Here is a 25,498-nt window from a genome sequence, read left to right as displayed (position 1 = left end):
CTCATAAAAAGGAGGCTCCAAAATCAAGCAGGTGCTCCTTCTATTATGAAGCCTGTGGTTTGGTCAAAGTGCACACTAGGGCCACATATAGGATATTTATGAAAACAAAAGAATTGGGGGAATCAATTTTTAGTCACATTTCTCTAGTAAAATGTACTGTGTTCCTTAGAAAAATGTATTAAAATTGCAAATCTGCAAAAAAAATGAAATTTTGAAATTTCACCTACACTTTGTTTTAATTCCTGTGAAACACCTAAAGGGTTAACAAACTTCCAAAATGCTGTTTTGAATACTGTGAGGGGTGCAGTTTTTGAAATGGTATCATTTATGGGGGTGTCTCACATACAAGTCCCTCAAAGTCACATCAGAACTGAACTGGTCCCTAAAAAAATCAGTGTTTGAAATTTTCTTGAAAATTTGAGAATTTGCTATTCATATTGTAAGCCTCCTAGTGTCCAAAAAAATTAAAAGGAAGTTGAAATAATGATGGAAACATAAAGTAGACATATGGTCTATGTTAGTTATTAACTATTTTGAGTGGTATGATTATTTGTCTCACAAGCAGAAAATTTAACATTTTGCAAATTGCTAAATTTTCCATTTTTTTACGACATTTTGGTATTTTTCACAAAAAAACACAGACTGTATCGACCCAAATTTACCACTAATTTCAAGTACAATGTGTCACGAAAAAACAATCTCAAAATCACTGGGATAAGTAAAAGCAAAAAAAAGTTATCCCCACTTAAGTGATACATGTCAGATTTGAAAAAAAGGGCTCTGTCAGGAACGCAAAAACTGGCTCTGTCAGGAAGGGGTTAAATAGCACGCATCGCATCGCATGCCTTGTGCATGCAGTGTGCATGCAATGCGATCCGATGCAATGTGTAGCTAGTACAAAAAGTATGTGCAGCACATACTTTTTGTACCGTACTATGTGATGCGCGGGAGCGCGCATCGCATAGTACAGAACGGAGCCGCCGCAAAATGGAGCGTGTATGGGCTCCTTTAGACATACCTAACCTCGCTAACTTTTCCTCATAGCCTAGTGATTTAAAACCCTTAATACATTTTATTATACCTCCCAAAATTTGTCTGCAGCGTGGAGGAACAGTTTGCTTGCCATAGGCGTGCGCCAAAATTTTGGGGCATGTTCTAGCGGAAAGGGGCATGGCAAATACTTCACACACCCCCATTGTATAGCTACTTGCTATGCCCCCAGCCCGCCTGGCTGCAGGAATAGATGCAGTGTCTACTCATGGGTGACAGAAAGGGACGCCCAACAGCCCCCCACCCCCTCCCGCCGCGGGACACTGACGGCCCCGGGCAAGACACGGGTATGTCCCCAAAAAAATGGGATGTTCCATCGAAAAGCAGGACAGTTGGGAGGTATAAATTTGTTGCCCTTTTCTGAACCCTTTCAAGCTTCTGTGACAGACTAGTAAACTGTGCAGAGTGTGGAAAACTGTGGCACCCTGTGGCTTAGCAGTAAAGTGATCACACAGGTTGAGGAGGGTTCCCACTTAGGGTTAGATGTACCAAGCTTGAAAAAGTGATAAAATGGAGAGTGATAACCAACCAGCCAATCAGCTCCCACAGTACTTGTCATTTTTTAAACCTAGCATGTAGCATGACAGGTAGGAACTGATTGGCCAGTTGTTTATCACTCTCCATTTTATAACTTTTTTGAAACTTGATACATCTGGATATCTGCAACGTTGCTTCTGCAACTAAACTGATATGTTTACTGCTGTCTTCTTTTGCTTTCTACTGTATATAGTTTATTTCTACTATACATTACAATGAAAAATGCATTAGAAACGAGGCACAGAAAACTGGAAATATCTTTAATACAGCAAGTCCATCATCAGCGAGGGACGACCAACATCTGATAAGTACGAGGACTGCAAGAATTGGTCTTGGGTTCTGGTGTTATATTTATGTCCTTCGTGTCCATTGTTGACTTCAATGTGAACATTTGAAGTATAGTGGTGAGAAATAGGAAGAGTTCCATACGTGCCAGACCCTCCCCTGCGCACATACGCTTCCCTGGGGGGTAAAATGGAAAAAAAAACCTTGTTAGTTAAATATGGAAAACTGAAGCTAGTTTAAAGATTATGTAAAGTGACATTAATCTCAATTATAGTCAGATAGCAATTAGAGATGTGCAGACTCGGATTCCAGAGATCCGAGCCCCCACGGACGTCATCATTCCGAGCCCGGTTCCGAGCAGGGCTCAGAGATTCCAGCCTGACTCGAGTCCGTCCGCGTGGTCAGAACGTCATCTCCCGGCGCCGGATTTCGTGAGGCTTTAAATAGCGGCTGCTGTGCCCGCCATCTTCACTCCAGTCCAGTAGTGGGTTGGGAGAGGGTTTGTTGGTGCTGCTGCTGGGGCTTAAACTTGAGCTTGACCTTGAACGCAATATTTTTTATTCGCTGGGGCTGTCTCTCAGTGCTGCTGTGTAGTCTAACTGTATACTTGTAGTACTACTGTCTCCTCTGTGCGGTCCACCTCTGGTGTGCTGTGCTGTAAATATTTTATTCGCTAGGGCTGTCTCCCTCAGTGCTGCTGTGTACTCTGTTCTCCTCGCTGCTTAGGGTGGGCTCTCCCTAGCAAGGAGGACAGACTAACTGTGTACTTGTAGTACTACTGTCTCCTCTGTGCTAGGGCCTACCTCTGGTGCTGTGCTGTAATATATTATACAGGTCGAGTATCCCGTATCCGAATATCCGTTATCCGAAATACTCCAAAAACCAGACATTCCAGAAAGTGAAAAGAAAATTTTTTTTTGCTAAAAACTCACTGGGGACATTTGTAACAGCATCACTGGGGACATGATATGTAACTGGCACTATATATGTGCAAGACAATGATTGCTTGGCATTCAAATTCAGTGCTGAGATAGTACACACATTTTGTTTCACATTTTGAAACCTTGTTTTTTGAACAAATAAAATATATTTGTGTGTATTTTATGTGGTAATAAAATATATTTGTGTGTATATTATGTGTTTATACAGCATAAATGCAAGATACTTCAAAATACATCATTGAAATATTAAAATATTCCAAAATACGGATTAATCCGTTATCCAAAATTATCCTGGTCCCGAGCATTTTGGATAAGGGATACTCAACCTGTATATATTATATTAATAAATAATTATAGATAAAAAATTAGAAGCCAGCACTGTGAATAAGAGTGTCCAAAAATATATTTTATATGTCAAAAGCGAGTAGAATCAATTCCATCAGGAAAAGACAAGTAGTGGACACACCAATGCAAAAATGACAAAGTCAAAATACATGGCAGTTACCACATCCATAACCAATGACATGGTGGTTCTACTGTGAGGGTCACTGATGCCCGACGGCCATTTCGATGCTGTCTCACCGTCCTCAGGAGGTGCATCAGCATTGTACAGATGATTGCAGTTAAGTGTGCATACTGCTACAGCATTGTACAGATGATTGCAGTTAAGTGTGCATACTGCCCCTGCCTCCAATAAATAATTAAATATATATATATATATATATATATATATATATATATATATATATATATATATATATATATATATATATATATATATATATAATATATGGTGCTTACTGCACTGAATCTGCCAGTGTACCTACCTAGTACATTCTAGGCTGCTATATATAATTTAATAAAAAGATGATACTTGTGCTGCGTGGGACTGTAAAAAATTATTCCATGCTGCTAGTGCACTGACGTGTGCCACTGAGTGCCACTGCCAAGCAGTACCTAATAATAAAATGAATTATTATAAACTCTGCTGGTGCACTGCATAAAGCTACTGGTGGTGTGTAACTAACTTTTGTGTTGACCACTGGCAGTGCTACTGCAGTGCCTACCTACCTAGTAGTTTACATTCTCTAACTACTAGGCTGCTATATTATTAATACTTAATTAATTGAATTATATATAGTCCACTGGTGCTGCCTGCACTGAATACTGTGAATAGAGGTTGCCATTATTATTTACGCAGTCCACTCTTGCCACTGGCAGTGTTACTGCCTAAGTGTACCTACCTAGTAGTACAACTACATACTAGGCTGCTATATCTAATTTAATTAAAAAATAATACTTGTGCTGCGTGGCACTGTAAAAAATAATTCCATGCTGCTTGTGCACTGATGTGTGCCACTGAGTGCCACTGCCAAGTAGTACCTACAGTAATAAAAAATTGAATTATTATAAATACTGCTGGAGCACATACTAGTATTGCTGACGTATCTACCTGTCTTGTGCCTAGTACTGTCTTATCTACCTGTCTGGTGCCTAGTACTGCCGTATCTACCACTGCAGTGCCACTCTTACATGAGCCATGTGTTTGTGCCGCACACTTGTGTGGCTTAGCATAGTTATCCAGCTACCTCGGTGCAACCTTTTGCCCTAAAAACAATATTGTGAGATGTGAGGTGTTCAGAATAGAGTGGAAATGAGTGGAAATAAATGTTATTGAGGTTAATATAGCATAGGAGCAAAAAAGTCAGAACCCAAAACCCAAAAAATCCAAACACAAAACACTTAGGAGGTGTTTTGCCAAAACCCATTAGAACCCAAAACCTAGAGGTAATCAGAACCCAAAACCCGAAAAGTGGCCGGTGCACATCCCCAATAACAATACAACAGTGACCTTGTAGGCATACTTATTTACTTTGCTGCCCCCTCCTCTGGGACAGAGCAGCATGGTAGGCACATAGGGGGCGGGAAGGTGGGCTGTCTGGGGGCATGGCATCATTTTTGCTCTGCCCCCTTTATACAGTGCCAAAAAAGATGCTTTCCATGCACAGCTGCTGAGACCATAGCAACATACTGTATTCACAATATTTATATAGTCATGGAATTTCACAGCAAGCATAAATAATAACAGACATCATTATTAACTATACTACAGTTTCAAAAAGTGATAAAATTGAGAATGGTGAACAACCAGCCAACCAGCTTCTAACTGTCATGTCACCAGCTGGATTTAACAATTAGGAGCTGATTGTTTATCACTCTCCCTTTTATCACTTTTTGAAGCTTGATTCTTCTGGCCCTGAGTCTGTACCTGTGGAAAACGGCATAAATGCATCATTCTTCTTCAAGCCACCATTCTCATTAAGAAAGTGTCCAGGATCAAACTCATGTGGGTTCTTGAACATTTTAGGATCTTTCAGGACTGAGGTCAGGACTGTAATCACCAAGGTTCCCTGAAATTATAGTAAACATTTTCTTTTTAACCCTCATCATAGACAGAAACAATTAAAAATGTAAGTACAACATGGTATAGAAGCTGCAAGGGTTTAACATTTAAGAAAAAAGAGAAAGTGAGTGACATAAGAAATAGGTGATTACTGGCCCTATTTACCATTGATCGCATTTATAATGCGATCTGGGTGGAATATTACCGCCCAGGATCGCATTGTAAAATGTGATCATTTCACCCCAATGTATTACCGACCAGGGCGCAGGGACAGGGCTCCGAAAAGAGGCCGTCCCTGCGATGCTCGGAGCCGGAAGCCGGGGGTCTGCGCATGCGTGGTTACTCGCTGACCCCCGTGTCCCTGCTGACCGCCCTGCCACTCGGGCAGTGCAATGTGTAGCCATAGGCTCTAATGGGCTATCGCCATATCAGAATGGTGATAGCCCATGGGTGCGAAGCCGGGCTGCCCGATGTTGATACATCGGGCAGCTTTGCATCCTCCATAGAAACCTATGGGGGATGCGGCCGGCGGCGCTGCAGGGGGGAATCACAGCAGGGATCAGAGATTCCTGCTACAGTACCCTGTGATACATTAGGGCATGGGTGGCCAAACCTGTCCTCAAGATCTACCAACGGTGCATGTTTTCCAGGCAGCCTGTGCATCTATAGTAGGAATGAATGAAGCAGGTTTTAAAATGTGACCGTTAGTAATGACTACAGCTGTGCACCAGCTAGGTGATCTGGAACACGTGGACCATTGGTAGATCTCGAGGACCGGTTTGGCCACCCCTGCATTACTGGGATACTTAATATTTGCGGATAACCCCCGAAAACTGTGTTTTCGGGGATTTAGCCGCAAATATTATATGATACTTCAGTATACCATTGCAAGAGTGTGCATTTGTATTAGTTTATTCAAAGGATTGGGCTGTAGGCCAAAAATTCCTCGTTCCTGTCTTCCCATCCTCCACCTTTTGAGTTTTTGGGTCTGGTGGTTTATCGTTACCTATTTTGCAGTTGGAAAGAACAGGAGCTCACCAGCCCAGACACAAGCATTTAGGTGCACTTCCTTCCTTGACCGGTTAGTTAGCCATACCATCCTAACCGCATGATCGCCATAATGAGTGGGTGGTCAAGTTAGGCGGTCCAGTGGATACCTTTGATGCTATTGATTGTTATTTTTTATTATAGATCATGCTGATTTTGGCTGTCGTTTCTTGCTACAATTCTTTCCCACATACCTTATATATTTTCTGATGAATCTACATGTCCCTGTCTTTATTTACATACTTATTATTATATTTAAGTGATATTCACACATCACACACTTCATTTGATAGGAGCTTTAAAATACTAAATATTAAGTAGTAGGTGAACGGGTCAGGCTCTGGAAAAGAAGTATGGTTAGTAGGTTTCTATTTAATAATTTATTGCCAATAAATACATACATTTTAGCTATCTTCAATGCCATTGCTGATGAGAATACCTTAGGAATGTGATATCCCCTGAAGGTTGTGTCTTTGCTGGCTGAATGCATCAATCCTACCGGAACAATATCAGCAACTCTCTGGATCTCATGTATAACAGCGTCTGTGTATGGCATCTTACTCCTGTCCTCCACTGACGGGCAGCGATCTCTGCCTATAACTTTATCAATTTCATTTTGGATCTTCCCTGAAAATGGCATTAAATGTAACTCCATAATAACTAATAAGACATTTATTTCACTTTTCACACTTTATTTAAACTGTATCGGGGCAAGACAACTAATAGTACGTTTAAAAAGCAAATAGTGCAAATTGAAATTGTAAGTAACATACAGAGAGGTCTACAGTACCTTCATTATGCTGGTCTACTTAGATCAGTGGTCAGGGAACTCGGTCCTCATTACCCCACACAGTGCATGTTTTGCTGGTAACCCAGCAGGTGCACAGGTGTACTAATTACTCACAGACACATTTTATAAGGTCCGCAGGTGGAGTTAATTATTTCACTTGTGATTCTGTGAGGAGACCTGCAAAACATGCACTGCGTGAGGTAATGGGGACAGAGTTCCCTGACCACTGACTTAGATACATGCTTAAAAAAAAAAACTCCTCTGAATAAATTTTAATAAAAAATGTCAACATCAAGATTTTCTGAGAGTAATAGAACCTACGATTGTGCAATTAGCATGTGTCAAAAGTTTATATTTACAGATTGAGCTCTTTGCAGGAGAGCCAACAGGTAGTTTGGGCCCTGATAAAATGGAGGGGGCATGGCCACAAGAAGGGGAGTAGCCACGCCCCTTTGAAGAAAAACAATATTTTTTTTCCAGGTGGGCAGTGGGGTGGACGGTGCAGGTGGTTGGTATTGCACACAGGGAGAGAGGACAGGCTACCGCTGCCTCTCTCCCCAGCTCAGCTTCCTCTCCCCCAGCTCACTGAGCAGCGTGTGCTGAGCTGAGGAGAGAGGCTGTGCTTCAGCGGCAACCTGTCCTCTCTCTCAATGCCCAGTACCCTGCAATGTGGGAGGGGGAAGCGGGATCCGGAACCCTCCATCAGACCTAAGCCCGGGTAAAGAGTACCTGCTTTGCCCCCCTCTAGGCTCCACAGGCTCTTTGTACATTACTGGAAGAGGTTGTGTTTTGTCTTCTCCTGCAGTATTACTGTGTTTGCTTTCTTTATATCTACTGCGCTATTGTTTTCCTTTTTGTCGGCATTTTGACCGTGTTGGCATTTTGACCATGTCTATATAATGAATGTCGGGATATTGAATATGTCGGAACTTTGACTGTCTGCCAATGCTTGTCAGTATTTTGACCGTCTGTGTTTTGAATGTTGGGAAATCATACTAAACCCAGCAAGACACCATGAAGATACCATAATAGCCATAGCAACATGTCATATACACTATCGTTCAGAAGTTTGGGGCCACTTAAAAATGACCTTTTTTTTAAAAGAAAAGCACTGTTTTTTTTCAATGAAGATCACATTAAATTACTCAGAAATACACTATACATTATTAATGTGGTAAATAACTATACTAGCTGCAAATATCTGTTTTTAAAGTAATATCTACATAGGTGTATAGAGGCCCATTTCCAGCAACCATAACCAGTGCTCTAAAGGTACATTGTGTTTGCTAATCGTGTTAGAAAACCTTTGAAAACTTGTGTGCATTTATGTTAGCACAGCTGAAAACGTGTTTGCTTAATAGAGAAGCTATAAAACTGGCCTTCCTTTGAGCTAGTTGACTATCCGGAGCATCACATTTGTGGGTTCGATTATACTCTCAAAATGGGCAGAAAAAGAGAACTATCATGTGAAAATCGACACTCTATTCTTGTTCTTAAAAATTAAGGCTATTACATTCGAGAATTTGCCAAGGAACTGAACATTTCCTACAACGGTGTGTACTACTCCCTTCAGAGAACAGCATGAATAGGCTCTAACCAGAGTAAAAAGAGAAGTGGGAGGCTCCAGTGCACAGCTAAGCAAAAAGACATATACATCTAGTTTGAGAAATAGACACCTCACAGGTCCTCAGTACACTCCAGTACATCTTCTATAAAAATGTAGATGAGCCCCAAAGCAGTTAGTAAGAGCTACTATACTTGGTAAAGTGCTGGGAAATGGTGCAGATGATTCAATGTAAATGTATCTGTTTCTCATTCTTAAAAAAAAAAATGTAACAGTGTAATGTGGGCTAGGTGACATGAGGGAGATTGCTAGACTAATGAGGGAGAGAGGGAGAATGCTGCTATTTCAGGGAGTCTCCTGAAGAATGCAGGAGGGTAGGCAGCCATGATGTTACTGTACCTTGTATCTCGGGGTGTTTTAGCAGAAACAGGAAGCCATATGTTAATGTTGAACTTGTAGTCTCTGTTCCAGCAAAGAACAGGTCAATTACTGTCCCCTGTAAATTTGCTTCATGAAATTCTGTGTTTGGGTTCTTTTTTTCCTGTGGAATTTTCAATGATTTATTAGTGGTCTAGCAATATTTTACAAAGTGCAGCTTATCTACTGTTTTTTTTTTTTTCTAACACTGGATCCAATTTTTAGCCTGAAGATCTTACCACAAACTCACCCCTTCCATCCTCATAAGGAAACAGTCCATGAGGTCTCGTGGGCAGTTCTCATCCAGTGTCTCTCGGTGGGAAATTACCATGTCCATCACAAAATCTTTCAGTTTTTGGAATGTTGGCATCAACCTCTGGTGAGGGCCAGGGATATAGCTCATCAAGGTTGGGAACATACCTAGGAGCTGAAATATATCCCATTCTTGAATTATATACATTTATAGTGCAGTTGTATACTTCAAAACTTCAAAATCATTGTCATCACAGAAATACGGATTGTGCAATAAAGCAATGGTGCTGTAGCTACTTTTGTTCCCTTATTTTATTGTTTCATAAACTGAGTTTTCATAAGAAGAGATATTTTATAACTTGTGACTGTAGAGCAACTACATTATTTTAACTATTTTCATGGTTGGTTACTAAGGGCCTTATTCTAGTTCACTCTTTCTGACAAAATTCTTCTTAGATGGACAAAACCATGTGCACTGCAGGTGGGGCAGATGTTACTTGTTCAGAAAGAATTAGATTTCGGTGGGGTTCTACTTTAAAGTGAGATCTATATTGCAGTGTAAAAATAAAGCAGCCAGTATTTACCCTGCACAGAAACAAAATAACTCACCCAAATCTAATTCTCTCTGCACATTTTACATCTGTCCCCCTGCAGTGCACATGGTTTTGTCCATCTGAGAAGGATTTTGTCAGAAAGAGTGAACTAGAATAAGGCCCTAAGCGACAGAGCAGCAGCACAACACACGGCAGTTTAATACATATCCATGAAACACTGCCACACAGCAGTTGGAGTCACAGTACTTGTATGCACAGTGGGATACAGCTTGCGGAGTCACAGTACTTTTATGCACGGTGGAGTACAGCACAAAAAAAAAATTCAATTTTTTAAAGATTTTATGATTTTTTTTTTAAATGTAAAGTGCAGTACTTGTGTGCTATGAACAACACACAGTGGGGTATGGCCTGCAGTCACAGTACTTGTATGCACAGTTGGGTATGGCCTGCAGAGACTTAGTACTTGTATGCACAGTTGGGTATGGCCTGCAGAGCCTCAGTACTTGTATACACAGTTGGGTACGGCCTGCAGAGTCTTAGTACTTGTATGCACAGTTGGATATGACCTTCAGAGTCTCACCATTTGTATGCACAGTGGAGTATGTCCTGCTGAGTGACAGTACTTGTATGCACAGTGGAGTATGTCCTGTTGAGTCTCAGTACATGTATGCATAGTTGGGTATGGCCTTCAGAGTCTTAGTACTTGTATGCACAGTGGGGTATGACCTTCAGAGTTTCACCATTTGTATGCACAGTGGAGTATGGCCTGCTGAGTCACAGTAGTTGTATGCACAGTGGAGTATGGTCTGCAGTCGCAGTACTTGTATGTACAGTGGGGTAAAGCCTTAAGAGTCACAGTACTTGTTTGCACAGTGGGGAACAAAGTCACAGTGGGGTACAGCCAGCAGGGTCACAGTCGGGTACAGCCAGCAGGGCCACAGGTTGTACAGCCAGCAAGGTCACAGTGGGATACATCCAGCAGGGTCCGAGTGGGGTTTAGCTAGCAGAGCATGCAAGCATCCCATATAATGTTGCCGAGCTGCTGTTGTAGAGTCTATATGGGTTGCAAGCAGTGTTCCCTCTAAGCTGTGCGCACGTGCGCGCGCACACACCTTGACGAGCATGCGCACAGACATTACAACTGAGCGCACAAAGCAGCAGTGGTCCCTTTTTGCAGTTGTGGACTCAATTAATGTGTGTTTCACCCATTAACTACATTTCGTGCTGTATTTTGAATGTTTAAATGTTTAATATAATTATGAAGTAAAGTTAACACAGATGCTGAACGTCATTTTCCAGTTATATATAAGTGACGCACAAAAATTTAAATTTCATTCCAAAGTTGCACAGCCAAAATCTTTAGCCGCACACAGCCTTCGTAAAATTAGAGGGAACATTGGTTGCAAGTCCCATGAGAATCCAATGCCAGGAGGACGATGTTCAGCCTGGAACTGGGATCCGAGTCTGGTGGGAACACCTGGGCCGTGGCTCGGGTGGACTTGAATCCCGGCGTTCGTAGTGGCTCATCCCTAAAAAATGTATTCACATATACACAGACATACACAAACTAGCTAGGTAAATGTTTATAATTTATGTGGGTCTACTAGTTTACTACACAGTACAAGGTTTAGTTATTAAGGAAGTTACTTATTGGCTGATGCAGTGGTTCCCAAACTATGGGCCTTATTCTGATTGAGTCGGTCCGCTGCGTGTGCATTCGGACAGCTGATGTTTGGTTTTTGCGCATGTGCAGAGGTGTTTCGCATGTGTGAACGCCTCACATGTCGGAACACGGTGTGAATTCCATGCAGAAAATGATCGGTCGGACCCATCCGAGCAGGGGGTGGAGAGGTGTTTTGGCTCATTACCATATGTGTACGCCCCGCGGTTCATGGGCGTTCCCATGAAAACGCTGGGCGTACGTATGGTAATGCGGCCGTGACGCACATGTGGTGGGCGGACAGCTGACATAGCCGGATGCTTTTATACAGAAAAATGCCTGAGTGGTCTGAAGCACTCGGTGCTGCCTGACCACTCGGTCCATCATTCTATGGTCAGCGACCATCGGAGGATGGGGAGGTTTCCACAGATAAGGGAGGTGTTTGCATGAAACATCCGCTCGGGGGCCGTTCATTCGGTGTTTTACCGCATTCGTACGGTGAGAGCAATCCGTACGGTAGGCGGGGCTAAGAACACTCGGTGGCTGTCCGAAAATACGCAGCCGACCGAGTCAATCAGAATAAGGCCCTATGTGCTGTGGCACCCTGGGGTAAATCGGAGCACTTACAGGGGTACCCTGGATTGGTGGTCCAGGACCTATTCATAATTGTTGATAGTCAATGGAAAAGTCAAAACTGATGCTGGTTGCTGCCAATCATAAAATATGAGGACAATCACAAGCAAATATTGTCCCTCACAACATAACTGGCCCTTAGGGTGACAAATAAACACAATTTAATTAATTTTATATTTCTTCTAAATTACTTAATTATAAATATTTTGCCTAGGGGTGCCACAAAAAAAATGTGTGATACTACAGGGAGTTTTGGAACCACTGTGCTAATGTGAGAGATTTTGGGAGAGACTGACAGTTTTTTAAAGCGGCAATCACTGACACTGCAAAACCAGGTTGATTCTGCCATGTAATTGATTGCCATTTAAAAAAAAAAATGGAAAAACTCTCCTAAAATCTCTCACTTTCATATTTTCACACCCTTTTACTTTTGGCCTCTTATGTGTTGCCTCCAGTAGGCCCTCATATGTTTCTTAATACTGTATTTACCTGACCAGTTCCAGTGTTCATCAGCTTTACAAAATTTCTAATATTTGATAAGAGGTCCAGGTATTTCTCATCCTCATAGTCAAATCTCTTGCCAAACACAATGGAACAAATAACATTAGAAACAGCCAATTGCAGTAGGTATGCTGGGTCAAATGGGGATCCTGTAATTACAAATATATTTATATAATAGTAAGCCCACTTGAAGCAAATGCTTTGAAAGTTAGTCTGCTTCATTGTGATTGCCTCTGTGTTTGTGCATGTGTGAGAGAGAAAGAGTTGTAGTTTCACTCGCTGCCAACAGATGACAATGTTTTGAAGACACACAGACACTAGACATATACATAGATGATACAGGATAATAAACACACTAGCAATGGGTGAAATAAATAAAACATATTAAAAAGATCACGTACCACTTTGTAATGTAACTATAGAAGCCACACTGTGGGCAACAGAGTAATTGCTAAGTGTCAGAATCCTAACTAGGGGTATAATTTAGCTTCCCTGGCAGATCTCCTAATATTGCTAATTGGCACGCCCAGAAATTGGCCATAACAGAGATCCAATTCACCTGATAAATGCCCCTCCTTCTAATAATACCCCTACACATCGTAACACCTTTTACACATTATGCCACCAACATAAAGACCTTACACATTATGCCACACAACGTAATGACTTAATTCGCATGTTGAAGGGAGGGACAGCTACACACTGCAATGATATGGTCTCTGCTGCTTAAGCAGGCAGCAGCACCCACAATCCTGTTGGTTCAGTAGTATCCCGGTGCTCCACTGGTTTGCGGAACTATTGATATGCTACTGCATCTAGGCTAGAGAAGCTGCAGTACAAAGACACCTCAACAGGCATCAAGTGTAGGACCTCAATGTGCCAGTTAAAGCCCAGTAATCTTCTATTTGTGACAACAGCACAACTTGCACAATTTGAAGTATGAGGAACTTTGAAACATCTATGGATTAAATATTCTTTATCAATAATTTATTCTCTCCACCCACCTTTATTCTTCATAAATGTCTCCCCAAGACACCGGGCCTCCTCCTGGATCCTCTCCTCGATGCTCCTCTTCCCCATTCCAAAATTCTTCATAGTCATGATAGCGAAGCGACGCATTGTCTTCCACCTTTCCCCATTGCTCATTATGATGCCTAAAAAATTGAGCATTGTGTTTGGTGAGTACATGAAAGTGTTAAAATATTATATTATGGTAGTTCAACACTTACCACTATGCGGAATGTACTATACGTGTACAATGAGAGGAACCAGTCACGGAAACATATACATTATTATATAAATATATTAGAGATGAGTGGCGGGCACGTTTTTGGGTTTTGGATCTGGATTTCCCTTCGTGTTTTGGATCTGGATTGGTTTTGGCAAAACCACCCTTGCGGCTTTTGGTTTTGGATCTGGATTTTTATGAAAAAAGGCTAAAATAACAGAATGTTTTTGCCCCATATGTATTATTAGCCTCAATGACATTAGTTTCCACTCATTTCTAGTCAATTTTGATCACTTCACATCTCACAAAATTGTTTTCATTTACTGTAGTTGGGCCAAAAGGTTATACCGAGGTAGCTGGAAGACTGAGCTAAGAAACAGCAGTAGGCATCACATACATGTGGACCTTACATTCCAACTAGGCACATCTTGGAAGCAGAGCGGCACTGCAGGGGCAGACAGGGTGGCAGTTTAATAAATTACCCCCAAAAAAGAGAAATGCTCCAAAGAGCAAAAAATACATACAGGTATCGGCCTTGTCATGACTGGTGGTAGCAGCTTCAGCACTTCTATCAGGTTGCTGATCTCCCACTATTTCCTCCTCCATCATCCTTCAAAAATGTGTTTTTATTTTATTTATTACTTTTATTTATTTTTCTTACTTTACACTGGACACAGCCTGTCCCACTGGACACAGCCCCTGAACACTGGACACAGCCCGTCAGCCTGGACACAGCCCCTCGACACAGCCCCTGGACAATGGACATTGCCTCTGGACACTGCCCCTGGACACAGCTCTGTACACTGGACACAGCCGTTCAGACTGGACACAGCCCCTGGACACTGCCCCTGGACACAGCCCCTGGACACAGCCCGTCACCCTGGACACAGCCCCTGGACAATGGATACTGCCTCTGGACACTGCCCCTGGACACAGCTCCTGTACACTGGACACAGCCGTCACACTGGACACTGCCCCTGGACACTGGACACAGCCCGTCACCCTGGACACAGCCCCTTGACAATGGACACAGCCTCTGGACACCGCCACTGGACACAGCTCCTGTACACTGGACACAGCCATCACACTGGACACTGCTCCTGGACACTGGACACAGCCCGTCACCCTGCACACAGCCCCTGGACAATGGACACAGCCTCTGGACACAGCTCCTGTACACTGGACACAGCCGTCACACTGGATACTGCCCCTGGACACTGGACACAGCCCGTCACCCTGGACACAGCCTCTGGACATCGAGCCTGGACACAGCTCCTGTACACTGGACACAGCCATCACACTGGACACTAGATATAGCCCGTCACACTGGACAATGGATATAGGCCATCACACTGGACACTAGATACATGCCGTCACACTGGACACTAGATATATGCCGTCACACTGGACAATGGATATATGCCGTCACACTGGACAATGGTATATATGCCGTCACACTGGACAATGGATATAGGCCGTCACACTCGACACTAGATATATGCTGTCACACTGGACAATGGATATATGCCATCACACTGGACAATGGATATATGCCGTCACACTGGACACTGGATATAGTTCGTCACACTGGACACTAGATATTTGCCATCACACTGGACACAGCTCGTTACACTGGACACTGGATACAGCCCATCACCCTGGACACAGTCCCTGGACAATGGACACAGCCCCTGGACAATGGACACAGCCCCTGTACACTGGACACAGCCCCTGTACACTGGACACAGCCCCTGTACACAGCCCCTGTACACTGGACACAGCCCCTGACACACTGGACACAGCCCCTGTCACACTGGACACAGCCCCTTGTATTATGGACATTGCAGCCCCTGTAAACTGAGTGTACAGTCAGCAGCACTGCAGCCCCTGCGTGTGAGCACTGCAGCACCTAGTTTACAACAAAATAAAAAATCACACAAAATAAATCACAGCACAGGGCACAGGGCACAGAGCACGGAGCAAAGAGCAGAGAGGACGGAGCACAGATCTCCCACCCACCCTCTTCCCTCTCCTATAATGGAGTGAAGATGGCGGGGCGCGCGTGTGTCTTATATAACATCCTGATCCCGCGAGAATCCGACAGCGAGATGATGACGTTTTGCCTCGTTTTCGGTCCGGAATTCAGGCGGGAACTCCCGAGCCGGCTCGGATCCTGACTCGGATCGCGGTGTTCGGATCTGACGGATCCCGGAGATCCGGGCCCGCTCATCTCTAAAATATATACATCATTATATAAAGGTATTATTCCTTCTTTATGTCTTTTTTTCATTACTCTATTTTTATAATGTGTAAAGATAATGTTTTTTACATGCATTTTATGTGTATTGTATCTTTACTTCTTTATTTGAGTTACTTTTATCTCAAACATTGCACCTGACAAAAAAAAAAAAAAAATTGGGGACATATTTACTAAAGTTGATTTGATGGAGTTCACCACAAAAGTAAAAAAAAAATTCTAAGGATATAAAAGGGATAATATACAATACAGCTTTGCAATTACTAGCAAAAATATCACTGTATGAGTTGTAACAAGGATCACATACTGTACACCAAATGAAATTCCAAATAAAGAGGGTTTATTTCTCCACAGGTTTCACAAACAGGCAGTTCTTAGTAGAATGTCAGACATTCACAAGCATTTTACAGTACGTACCACAGGTCACAGCCTATACATACAGGGTGCAAATTCCTTCAGATAATAGTAAGTTGCAGGAACCCTATCCAGGGCCGGATTTCCCATTAGGCCCGTTAGGCACGGGCCTATGGGTGGCACCTACTTGGGGCGGCAAGCAGTGGCGTGATTTTCTTTTGTCACTGAAAAAAAACCGTTTCCGCCGTGCGGGAAGTGCCGCCCCCTCCCCAGCTTTGCCTGCAGCGTCTGTTCTGTGAACCGGCGCTGGGGATTGGGCAGCCCTGTCATGTTAGTGACATGACAGAAGCATAATGCTTCCGGCGCTGGGGAGTAAATGCTGCTGCTGAACACCCGGCGCCACAGAGATGCTGCAGATGGGGCTGAACACCCGGGAACTGCAGCTCCGCGCTGCTGAAGGTATCTTTTTCTCTCTCTCTTTCTCTTCTCTTTCTGTACTCTTTCTCTCTCGTTGGGGGGGGGCAAAAAAATTGGTACCTATGGGCGGTATGGCACTGAAATACGGCCCTGCCCCTATCACTAACCATTAGTGGCTGCCCATTCTTTTGAAAAAAAAAAAAAATTTATTCTCCTGGCAACTGGCAGCCGCTCACTGCTCACCAGAGATACAGAGCAGGGACAGCGCCTCTCCTGCCCATTGTTTCCCTGCTCTGCAGATAGATACCACTGGCACACACCTAGTATTGAATGCAATACATCACAGGTGCTAAAAGTACCAGCAATGTGCTGCGGACGGCTGCACATACGACTTATCTTACATGCACTCCATCCGACCTCCGACTCCGGTCTGATATGCATGGGACTGCTCATCGGATCGGATGTCAAACACATCCGATTTGGGATGATTTTAATCGATTTCTTGGTCCGATATGCTGGAATCGGGTGAAATCGGGTCCAAATCGCACAGTGCATGGGGGCCATAAGTGTTGCAAATGCAAATAGCTGCAGCAGATCGCAGAGGTTGTTGGTGCTTTTTCATGGCTGCATTCCTGACCCTCATCACAACTGGGCCAGCCTAGCAAAAAAAGATGAACAGTTTATATTCCCTCTGTCTGCTTAATGTCTCTTTTGTAAAAATAACTAATCAATAATCTCTTATATATTTGGCTACATGTGTCAATCATCCTGAGAGTGTGTCTATAACGCTGGGCGGGGTCACACATGAAACTTCACCCCCCACCCAGCCTTATACACGCACACCACACATAATACACACACACATGTAGCCAAATATATGAGATAATACACATATATTGGCCCCTGCCTGCCTGCCTGCACTACACACACCTATAATACCCACAGACACATGTAGCCACATATATAACTCTATACAGTGGCGTAGCTATCGCTCAGCCAGCGTCGATGGGGGCGGAAGGGAGTGCAGTGAATAAATTAAGTCTGCACAGCTGCAGATCTGTGGTGCTGACATAGCAGCCTCTGGCAGGCAGGGGGAGCAGCTCTGCCTCCTCTCAGGCTGACCTCGAGTCGCAGACAGTGTCACATGGTCACAGCCTGAGAGGAGAGAAGCATGATGCAGCTGTGACTCGGCAGAGCTGCCTCCTCCTATATTTATAGTAAAGTGCTGGGCTGGCTGTAGCTCCTCTCAGGCATTTCCAATCTGCCGCTGGCCAGGTGATGCAGGACTGCCCTGTGAGTGTCAGACGCCACAGGTATGTCACATGTGGGAGGGGGATGCCAGCAAGTCTGGGGAAGCAGGGGGAGAGGAGGAGGTTGTCTATAATAAATTAGGGGAAGGTGTGTGGGGGGGAGGGGGAACTTTGGTAAGTAATGAGGAAGCCCTGCCCACTCACACAGCAGCAAACACCCCTCCCCACACACCTGCACACAGAAACAGCACCCCTGGCCTGCACAAGGCAGCAGCAACCCATTTCCCCCGGCCTGCACCCCCCCAACCCCCCATCCTGCACACCTCCCTCCCCTCCCCCCGGCCTGCACACAGCAGCAAGGTCACCGGGCAGACACACACAGGTGTACTAATTACTCACTGACATACTTCCCAGGTCACCCGCAAGATACACAGGTGGACACAGTTCCCAGGCATACTCAGCAACACTTCACAGATCACACACACAGGTGTACTCATTACTCACTGACACACTTCCCAGGTCACCGTGCAGACACACAGGTGTACTCATTACTCACTGACACACTTCCCAGGTCACCGCGCAGACACACAGGTGTACTCATTACTCAAAAACACTTCCCAGGTCACCACGCAGACAAACAGGTGTACTCATTACTCACTAACAAACTTCCCACGTAACCACGCAGACACACAGGTGTACTTATTACTCACTGACACACTTCCCAGGTCACCACGCAGACACACAGGTGTACTCATTACTCACTAACATACTTCCCACATCACCACACAGACACACAGGTGTACTCATTACTCACTGACACACTTTCCACGTCACCATGCAGACACACATGTGTACTTATTACTCACTAACACACTTCCCAGGTCACCACACAGACACACAGGTGTACTCATTACTCACTGACACACCCCACCAATGCCTACACTGTGTGTGTATATATATATATATATATATATATATATATATATATATATATATATATATATATATATATATATATATGCAACAAAGCCAGCACCACCCCACTGAAATATCCAATCCAACACACCCCTTCCTGGTACCACCATCACCACCCCCACCCCAAACTAATAACAGACACACTCTTTGCACCACTATACCACCAACAACTGCACTCTACACCAAGCCAAAGTATCATACACCACCCCACCAAAATCCCTTACCCAACACACCCCTTCCCGCCAACACCATCCGCCCCACCCAAAATTAAACACATTCATCCACAAATAACAAATATCATTCACATTAAAATATATTTATAACTTTAATGGGGCGTAGCTCCTTACGACGGTGTGAAGAGCGCCCGTAGGGAGCGAAGAAACACCTAGTATACATTAAAACACTCAGAAGAAGTTGACATAAAGCACATATGCGTGCATGTTGTTGAGCTGTGTGTGTGTGTGCATTAGTATAGTAGGGTGTTTTTGAGTCAGCGGCTCCCCACTGGCGGAGGTCACGACACAGTGGGTGAGGGTCCAGCGTGGCAGCACAGGAGTACAGGAGGCCCTGAGTCAGTGTCTCTTCCTACTGGGTGGGAGTTAGGGTGCATGAGAGCAGGAGGCTGGGTTATAAGGCATGATAGGCAACACAGCGTCAGCGACTCCCCAGTGGTGGAAGTTACGGTTCAGGAAAGCAGGAAGCTGGTAGTGATAGGGGTGTGTGGGCATACGGGAGGGTGGGGGACACTGTGCAGCTTCTGCCAGTGGGTGAGGATCCAGCGTCGCAGCACAGGAGTACAGGACGGTAACTCGGGGGGGGGGGGTCGCGGGGGTTGGAGGGGGGGTGGTGCTGGCAGGGGGGGGGGGTGCAGCAGTAATGGAGGATGGTGGCTGTGGAGTAATGGTGGATGGTGGGCGTGTACTTTAGCCCTGGCCGGGCGGGGGGAGGTCATGTCAAGGGGGTGGAACGTTATACACATAAAAACGTTAATACACATAAAACACTGGTCTTTTCCCTAGGGGGGCGGGTTTGTGTATGCCGCTGGGCGGGAACGTTAGCTACACAGGGGATAAGTGACAGATCTGGCTAAATATATAAGAGATTGTGATTACTATTCAAGCTTGATTTATTTACCCAGATTTACTTAGATCTACCCATTAACTGAAACTAAATTAAAAATACATCATATATATCAAATAAACATAATATTATACTGTAGTTTCAAGTGTTATATATTATATTTAAAATATTTTAAATATCTTACCATAATCCTTAAAGAACAAATCAACTGCTTCTATCTCTCCTCTGTCACTAAACACATCACTGTGGTCAACCAGCGCTTCATTCACAGCCTCATAGCCAATCAGAACAAGGCAGCGTTTATTGCCCAGGTAGGCAGTGTACACAGGCCCATACTTCTTACTCAGCTGTGGAGACATTATTGTTTTTTTTTAAATTGCACTACTTATATAGTGCCAATATATTCTCAAAAGCTTAAAATCTACAGTATGTATACAGTTTATTACATATACAGTATAACATTGGAGATGTCATATACTTCCTTGGACATCATTTTATAGGTTATTATGGTGTATGAATTGTCATCATAATTTATTTTTAAGGAACCACAAATTTCACAGCTCCGTACAGTCAGCTATACACAGCACATACTGTAATAGCATAGGCAAGAACATTGTGTCACATGCACAGGCACTGCATTTGAATGCAAAACAATCATTGTCTTGAAGATATATAGTGCCAGTTACATATTATATCCCCAGAAGTGGCAGTTACAGATGTCCCCATTTATGCCAGTTACAGATGTCCCCATTAATGCCAGTTACAGATGTCCCCATTAATGCCAGTTACAGATGTGTCCAGTAGTGCCAGTTACATATCATGTCACCAGTAGTGCCAGTTACATATGTACAGGGCCGGTGCGAGGCACCTTAGCGCCCCAGGCAAGTCGGGGTCGGGGGCGCCCCGGTGCCGGGGGGGGGGGCATCCCTGCCAGTGCCAGGGGTGTCCCTGCAGTGCAGGAGCGGTCAGGGGTGTCCGTGCGGCAGTGGTACCTGCGGTCAGGGGTGTCCGTGCGGCAGTGGTACCTGCGGTCAGGGGTGTCCGTGCGGCAGTGGTACCTGTGGCGCCGTCATGTGTATAAAGCTGGCTGCGGCCGGCGGGGTCCCTGCAGTGAATAGAAAATAACTAGCGCTATGCGCGCGGCGGCGCAGGAAGCGCTAGTTATTTTCTATTCACTGCAGGGACCCCGCCGGCCGCAGCTAGCTTTATACACATGACGGCGCAGCAGGTACCACTGCTGCACAGACACCCCTGACCGCAGGTACCACTGCCGCACGGACACCCCTGACCGCAGGTACCACTGCCGCACGGACACCCCTGACCGCTCCAGCAAGTTTTTTCCACAGCTCGCTGGGGGTGAGGGGCGAACTGCCGCCCTACAGGTGCCGGCGCCCTAGGCAAATGCCTAGAGCTGCCTAGTGGTGGCGCCGGCCCTGCATATGTATCCAGTAGTGCCAGTTACATATCAGAGGAAATTGACTAAAATGTGAGTTGTAGTTCAGATGGGATGTTGCTATGGACAACCAATGAAAAACATCTCATTTTTTAGCACCTTCTGGAAGATAATAGATAGTATCTAATTGGTTGCCCATAGCAACATCCCATGTGAAATACAACTCACATCCAGTGGCGTAACTATAGCACCGCAGCCCCCGCCACCGCGCGCGGGGTGGGGGGGGTGCTGTGCATGTGGGGGCGCCGGGGGCTGCGGTGCTATAGTTAAAACCCCCAATCCCCCGCAGACTGTCACTTACCTATCGTGCTGGTCCCGGCGGCTCCGTTCTTCTGCTGAGGACCACCACAAAATGGCCGCCCCCATATAGCACACTGTTCTTTGAAACTGTCTGCTGTATGGGGGCGGCCATTTTGTGGTGGTCCTCAGCAGAAGAACGGAGCCGCCGGGACCAGCGCGATAGGTAAGGCTGTGGGGGATTGGGGGGGGGGGGTGTTTGCGTAGGCGGCGAGGCGGCCGGTCGGCAGGTCAGGGGGTAGGGGTATTTGGCGGGGCGGTGGCGAGGGGGGGCACCCCCCCTAACGGCGGGGAGGGGGGGCGCCCAAAACGTAGCTACGCCACTGCTCACATCTTAGTAAATTTCCCCCATCATGTCCCTAGTAGTGCCAGATCCAGATGTCCCCAGTAGTGCCAGTTACACATCATGTCCCCAGTAGTACGAGTTACACATGTCCCCAGTAGTGCCAGTAATACATTATGTCACTAGTAGTGGCAGTTACAGATGTCCCCAGTAGTGCTGTTACACATCATGTCCATAGTAGTGCCAGTTACAGATGTCCCCAGTAGTGCTTTTAGCAAACCAACAAAAAAAGTCCTTTCCGGAAACTATGGTTTTCAGAATAATTTGGATAACAGATATCTGGATAAGGGATACTTAACCTGTACTTACATATAAAGGAAATACATTTTAACATGAGCAGAGAAAACAACACTACAGTATTTGTCATATTACAATAAGGAAGGAGTGAACGCTCCAGCTTACCTTCAGCATACATTGTGGCATCTCTGCATTGCTAATCTGCAGGATGTTCCCCAGCAGAGGCAGAGGTGTGGGCCCCGGGGGCAGGTTCTTCTGGGATATCTTATTCCACCATTTAATAAAGTAAATGAGGAGAGTGACTCCCGTAGCCAGGAGAAGGGACCCTGCTACGTTCAGCGCCATTAGGAACACAGCACAATCACAGACTTTGTTCCTCTTCCTGTCTTTTGTGATACAAAGTTTTGGCACTGGACAAGATTCCAAACAGCACGTGATCATAAATAATTGGTTGACGTCACTGCTTAGTAACAGTTGTCTATGGATAGATTTCAGGAATCTCTACAATGTTTTACATTACACAGCTGCATTTTTTAGACAAGGAGAACCACTAGCTTCTAGATACTCACAGTGAGAACGTAAGTGTATAAAACCGTGGGCCAGCAGATACTGTATGTGTACTAATTTAGCATAATAAATAGGAGCTGGAATGTAATTATTTGCATAAGAAAAAAAAGTTAAATTCTACTTTTAATAAACATCGTACATAGCTGGTTTATGCAAATGCATGATATTAGTAAGGTTGTGTTTGAGAATCAACTTATCTGTTTCAGGCCAAATAAAGCATCCCAGCCCATATAGGCATTGCTGAATTTGCATTTTCTTTTTTTATATATTTTTTAATACTTTCCTATGCCTGGATGACCAAATGAGTGAGTCAACACAGACTAAAGGCCCCATAAACTAGTTCCACTTGTCCTAAAGGCAAGGAGGGTGGAGGGACAGAGGGCCCTGCTCATGCGAGGAACTGGGAAATAGAGGATTATGGGGGTGGTGGGAAACAAATCTATGGGGCCAAATAGAGCATGACCAGAAGGATGACAGGCTCAAAATCAAGCTACACTTGTAGATCCATTTACATGTTAACCCTTTGAGTGTCAACATTGCTGTGAGAGATGTGCAAAGTATCCGGAAACCGGAGTACCCAAAGGAGTACCCAAAGGAAACCCAGGTAAGTACGGGGAGAATATACAAACTCCGCACAGTTGGGGCGGTGGGAATCAAACCCATGACCTCAGTGCTGTGAGGCAGTAATGCTAACCATTACATCGTCCATGTAAGGGTTAATGAGCAGCAGTAATTTATATTTTTTTTATCCAACTGATGAATTATGTTTGTATAAAATAACACCACTCGGTACTTGTCTGAGTTCCCTATGTTTAGGGCAATTACAGCAATGCCTGTGACATGTGGTCCTCTGTATTATTGGTGATAAAGAGAAGTCCTGGCACAGAGCAACATTGCAAATAACAGTGAGTATAATAAATGGGTTGGTTGACAATCAGTTAGGCAAATAGTAACGGATGGCTAATGCTATATTAACCCCTTCAAATATTTACATTGCACAGTTGAAGTTAGTTAACATTAAGGTGTTTTACTACACTCACAAAACAGATAAAACTGAGGAGCTTACATATTTAAATAATGGGACAGAGAATATAGGGTCTATTATTTATGAATAAAAAAATAATTCCTAGTATCATTTGCTGTATATACCCATACTTGCCTACTCAGAGCCAGCCCTAGCCTAAATGACTCCCTAGGTAAGATTTTGGCTGGTGCCCCCTAGCACCGCCACTAGTTCCGCCTCTGTCACTGCTCCCCTTTCCCAGCACCATCAACCCCCATCATAGCAGTCATCATTTTGGTGCTACTACCCGCAATATTTTAAATAGAAACAGTGCACACATTCGGTACGCAGCCCAAACAGGGGTGTGTTCTTGCTGGGAAGGGGCATGGCCACACAATAGTACCCCCAATTCAAATTATGCCGCACAGTAGTGCAACTTTATTCCCATTTTATCATGCGATGGTGTCCCTTATTCACGTTACATCACACAGTAGTACCACTTAACCTTATATACATTACTCCTCACATTATTCACATTATACCCTTAGAAAAAAATCCTGAGAAAATATTGTATTTTAAGCACCTCCATGGCCACACTGCAACCCAGCACAAAGCAGTGTGTGCTGGGCAGAGGAGAAGAGCTGCTGCTGTCACTTAAGGGGAGGGGGCCCGAGGCCCCCACTGGGCCATTCTATCAGACTTTGGCCTGGGTAATTTGAACCCCCTACCCCTTTCTCTCGGCACCCCTGATAATGCCCTTATAGACATGACACACACATAATGCCTGTTACACATGTCGCACATTATTAATGCATTTATACATGACACACATAATGCCCCTTACACATATGCCGAACACTATTGCACAACCAACCCACCCGCAGACAGCACTCGCACAGCCGCTAACACTGTGATCTCTGCCTCTGTTTCCTCATACATCTTGCCTCAATAGGCCATGCTGCTTCTGGCCAGTTCTGCTAACGTTGGGTGCCTTTTTTGCTGAAAATTCATCTTATTTGCATTGTTATGTGACCAGGACACACAAGAAGCTTCCGATGATTAAAATGATATGCGGCATGCCTATATTCTGTGTGCGACTGTGGCTGTACCTGCATACGGAATGCTATGTTACAGTGATTTCCATGAATACACTATTTCATATGCAGATACAGCCTCAATCACACACACAATATAGGCATGCTGCATAACATTTTAATCAGCAGAAGCTGCTGGTGCTCCTAGGCCTTCCAAATGCCCTAGGCAATTGCCTAGTTAGCCTATGCCTAGGGCCGGCTCTGTGCCTACTTTTCGAGTCTCTTCTCTGGGAGAAGCCTGGAGAGGAGAGTTTCAGCAGCACTTTTGGATTCGCAGATCTCCATGGAGGGGGCGGGACTAAATTAAG

At 44.5% G+C, this 25,498-nt stretch overlaps 1 protein-coding gene across 1 annotated transcript; it reads right to left on the bottom strand.

The window, feature by feature from the left end:
- Positions 1–1,826: 1,826 nt before the first annotated feature.
- Positions 1,827–22,928, bottom strand: LOC146036037 (cytochrome P450 2C28-like). The gene is made up of 9 exons (XM_083159804.1): positions 22,692–22,928; positions 20,381–20,543; positions 13,640–13,789; positions 12,624–12,784; positions 9,286–9,462; positions 9,018–9,159; positions 6,704–6,891; positions 5,083–5,224; positions 1,827–2,049 (listed from the first exon to the last, which is right to left on the bottom strand). Exons 1-9 carry the CDS (start codon positions 22,869–22,871, stop codon positions 1,868–1,870), a joined length of 1,485 nt encoding a protein of 494 aa, XP_083015930.1. The 5' UTR covers positions 22,872–22,928; the 3' UTR covers positions 1,827–1,867.
- Between the last annotated feature and the right edge of the window lie 2,570 nt (positions 22,929–25,498).

Source organism: Crinia signifera, chromosome 9, assembly GCF_055691185.1.
Source record: "Crinia signifera chromosome 9, ASM5569118v1, whole genome shotgun sequence".
NCBI lineage: Eukaryota > Metazoa > Chordata > Amphibia > Anura > Myobatrachidae > Crinia > Crinia signifera.
The sequence above is the reverse complement of the archived record's forward strand: the minus strand, read 5'-3'. Positions and strand labels throughout refer to the sequence as shown.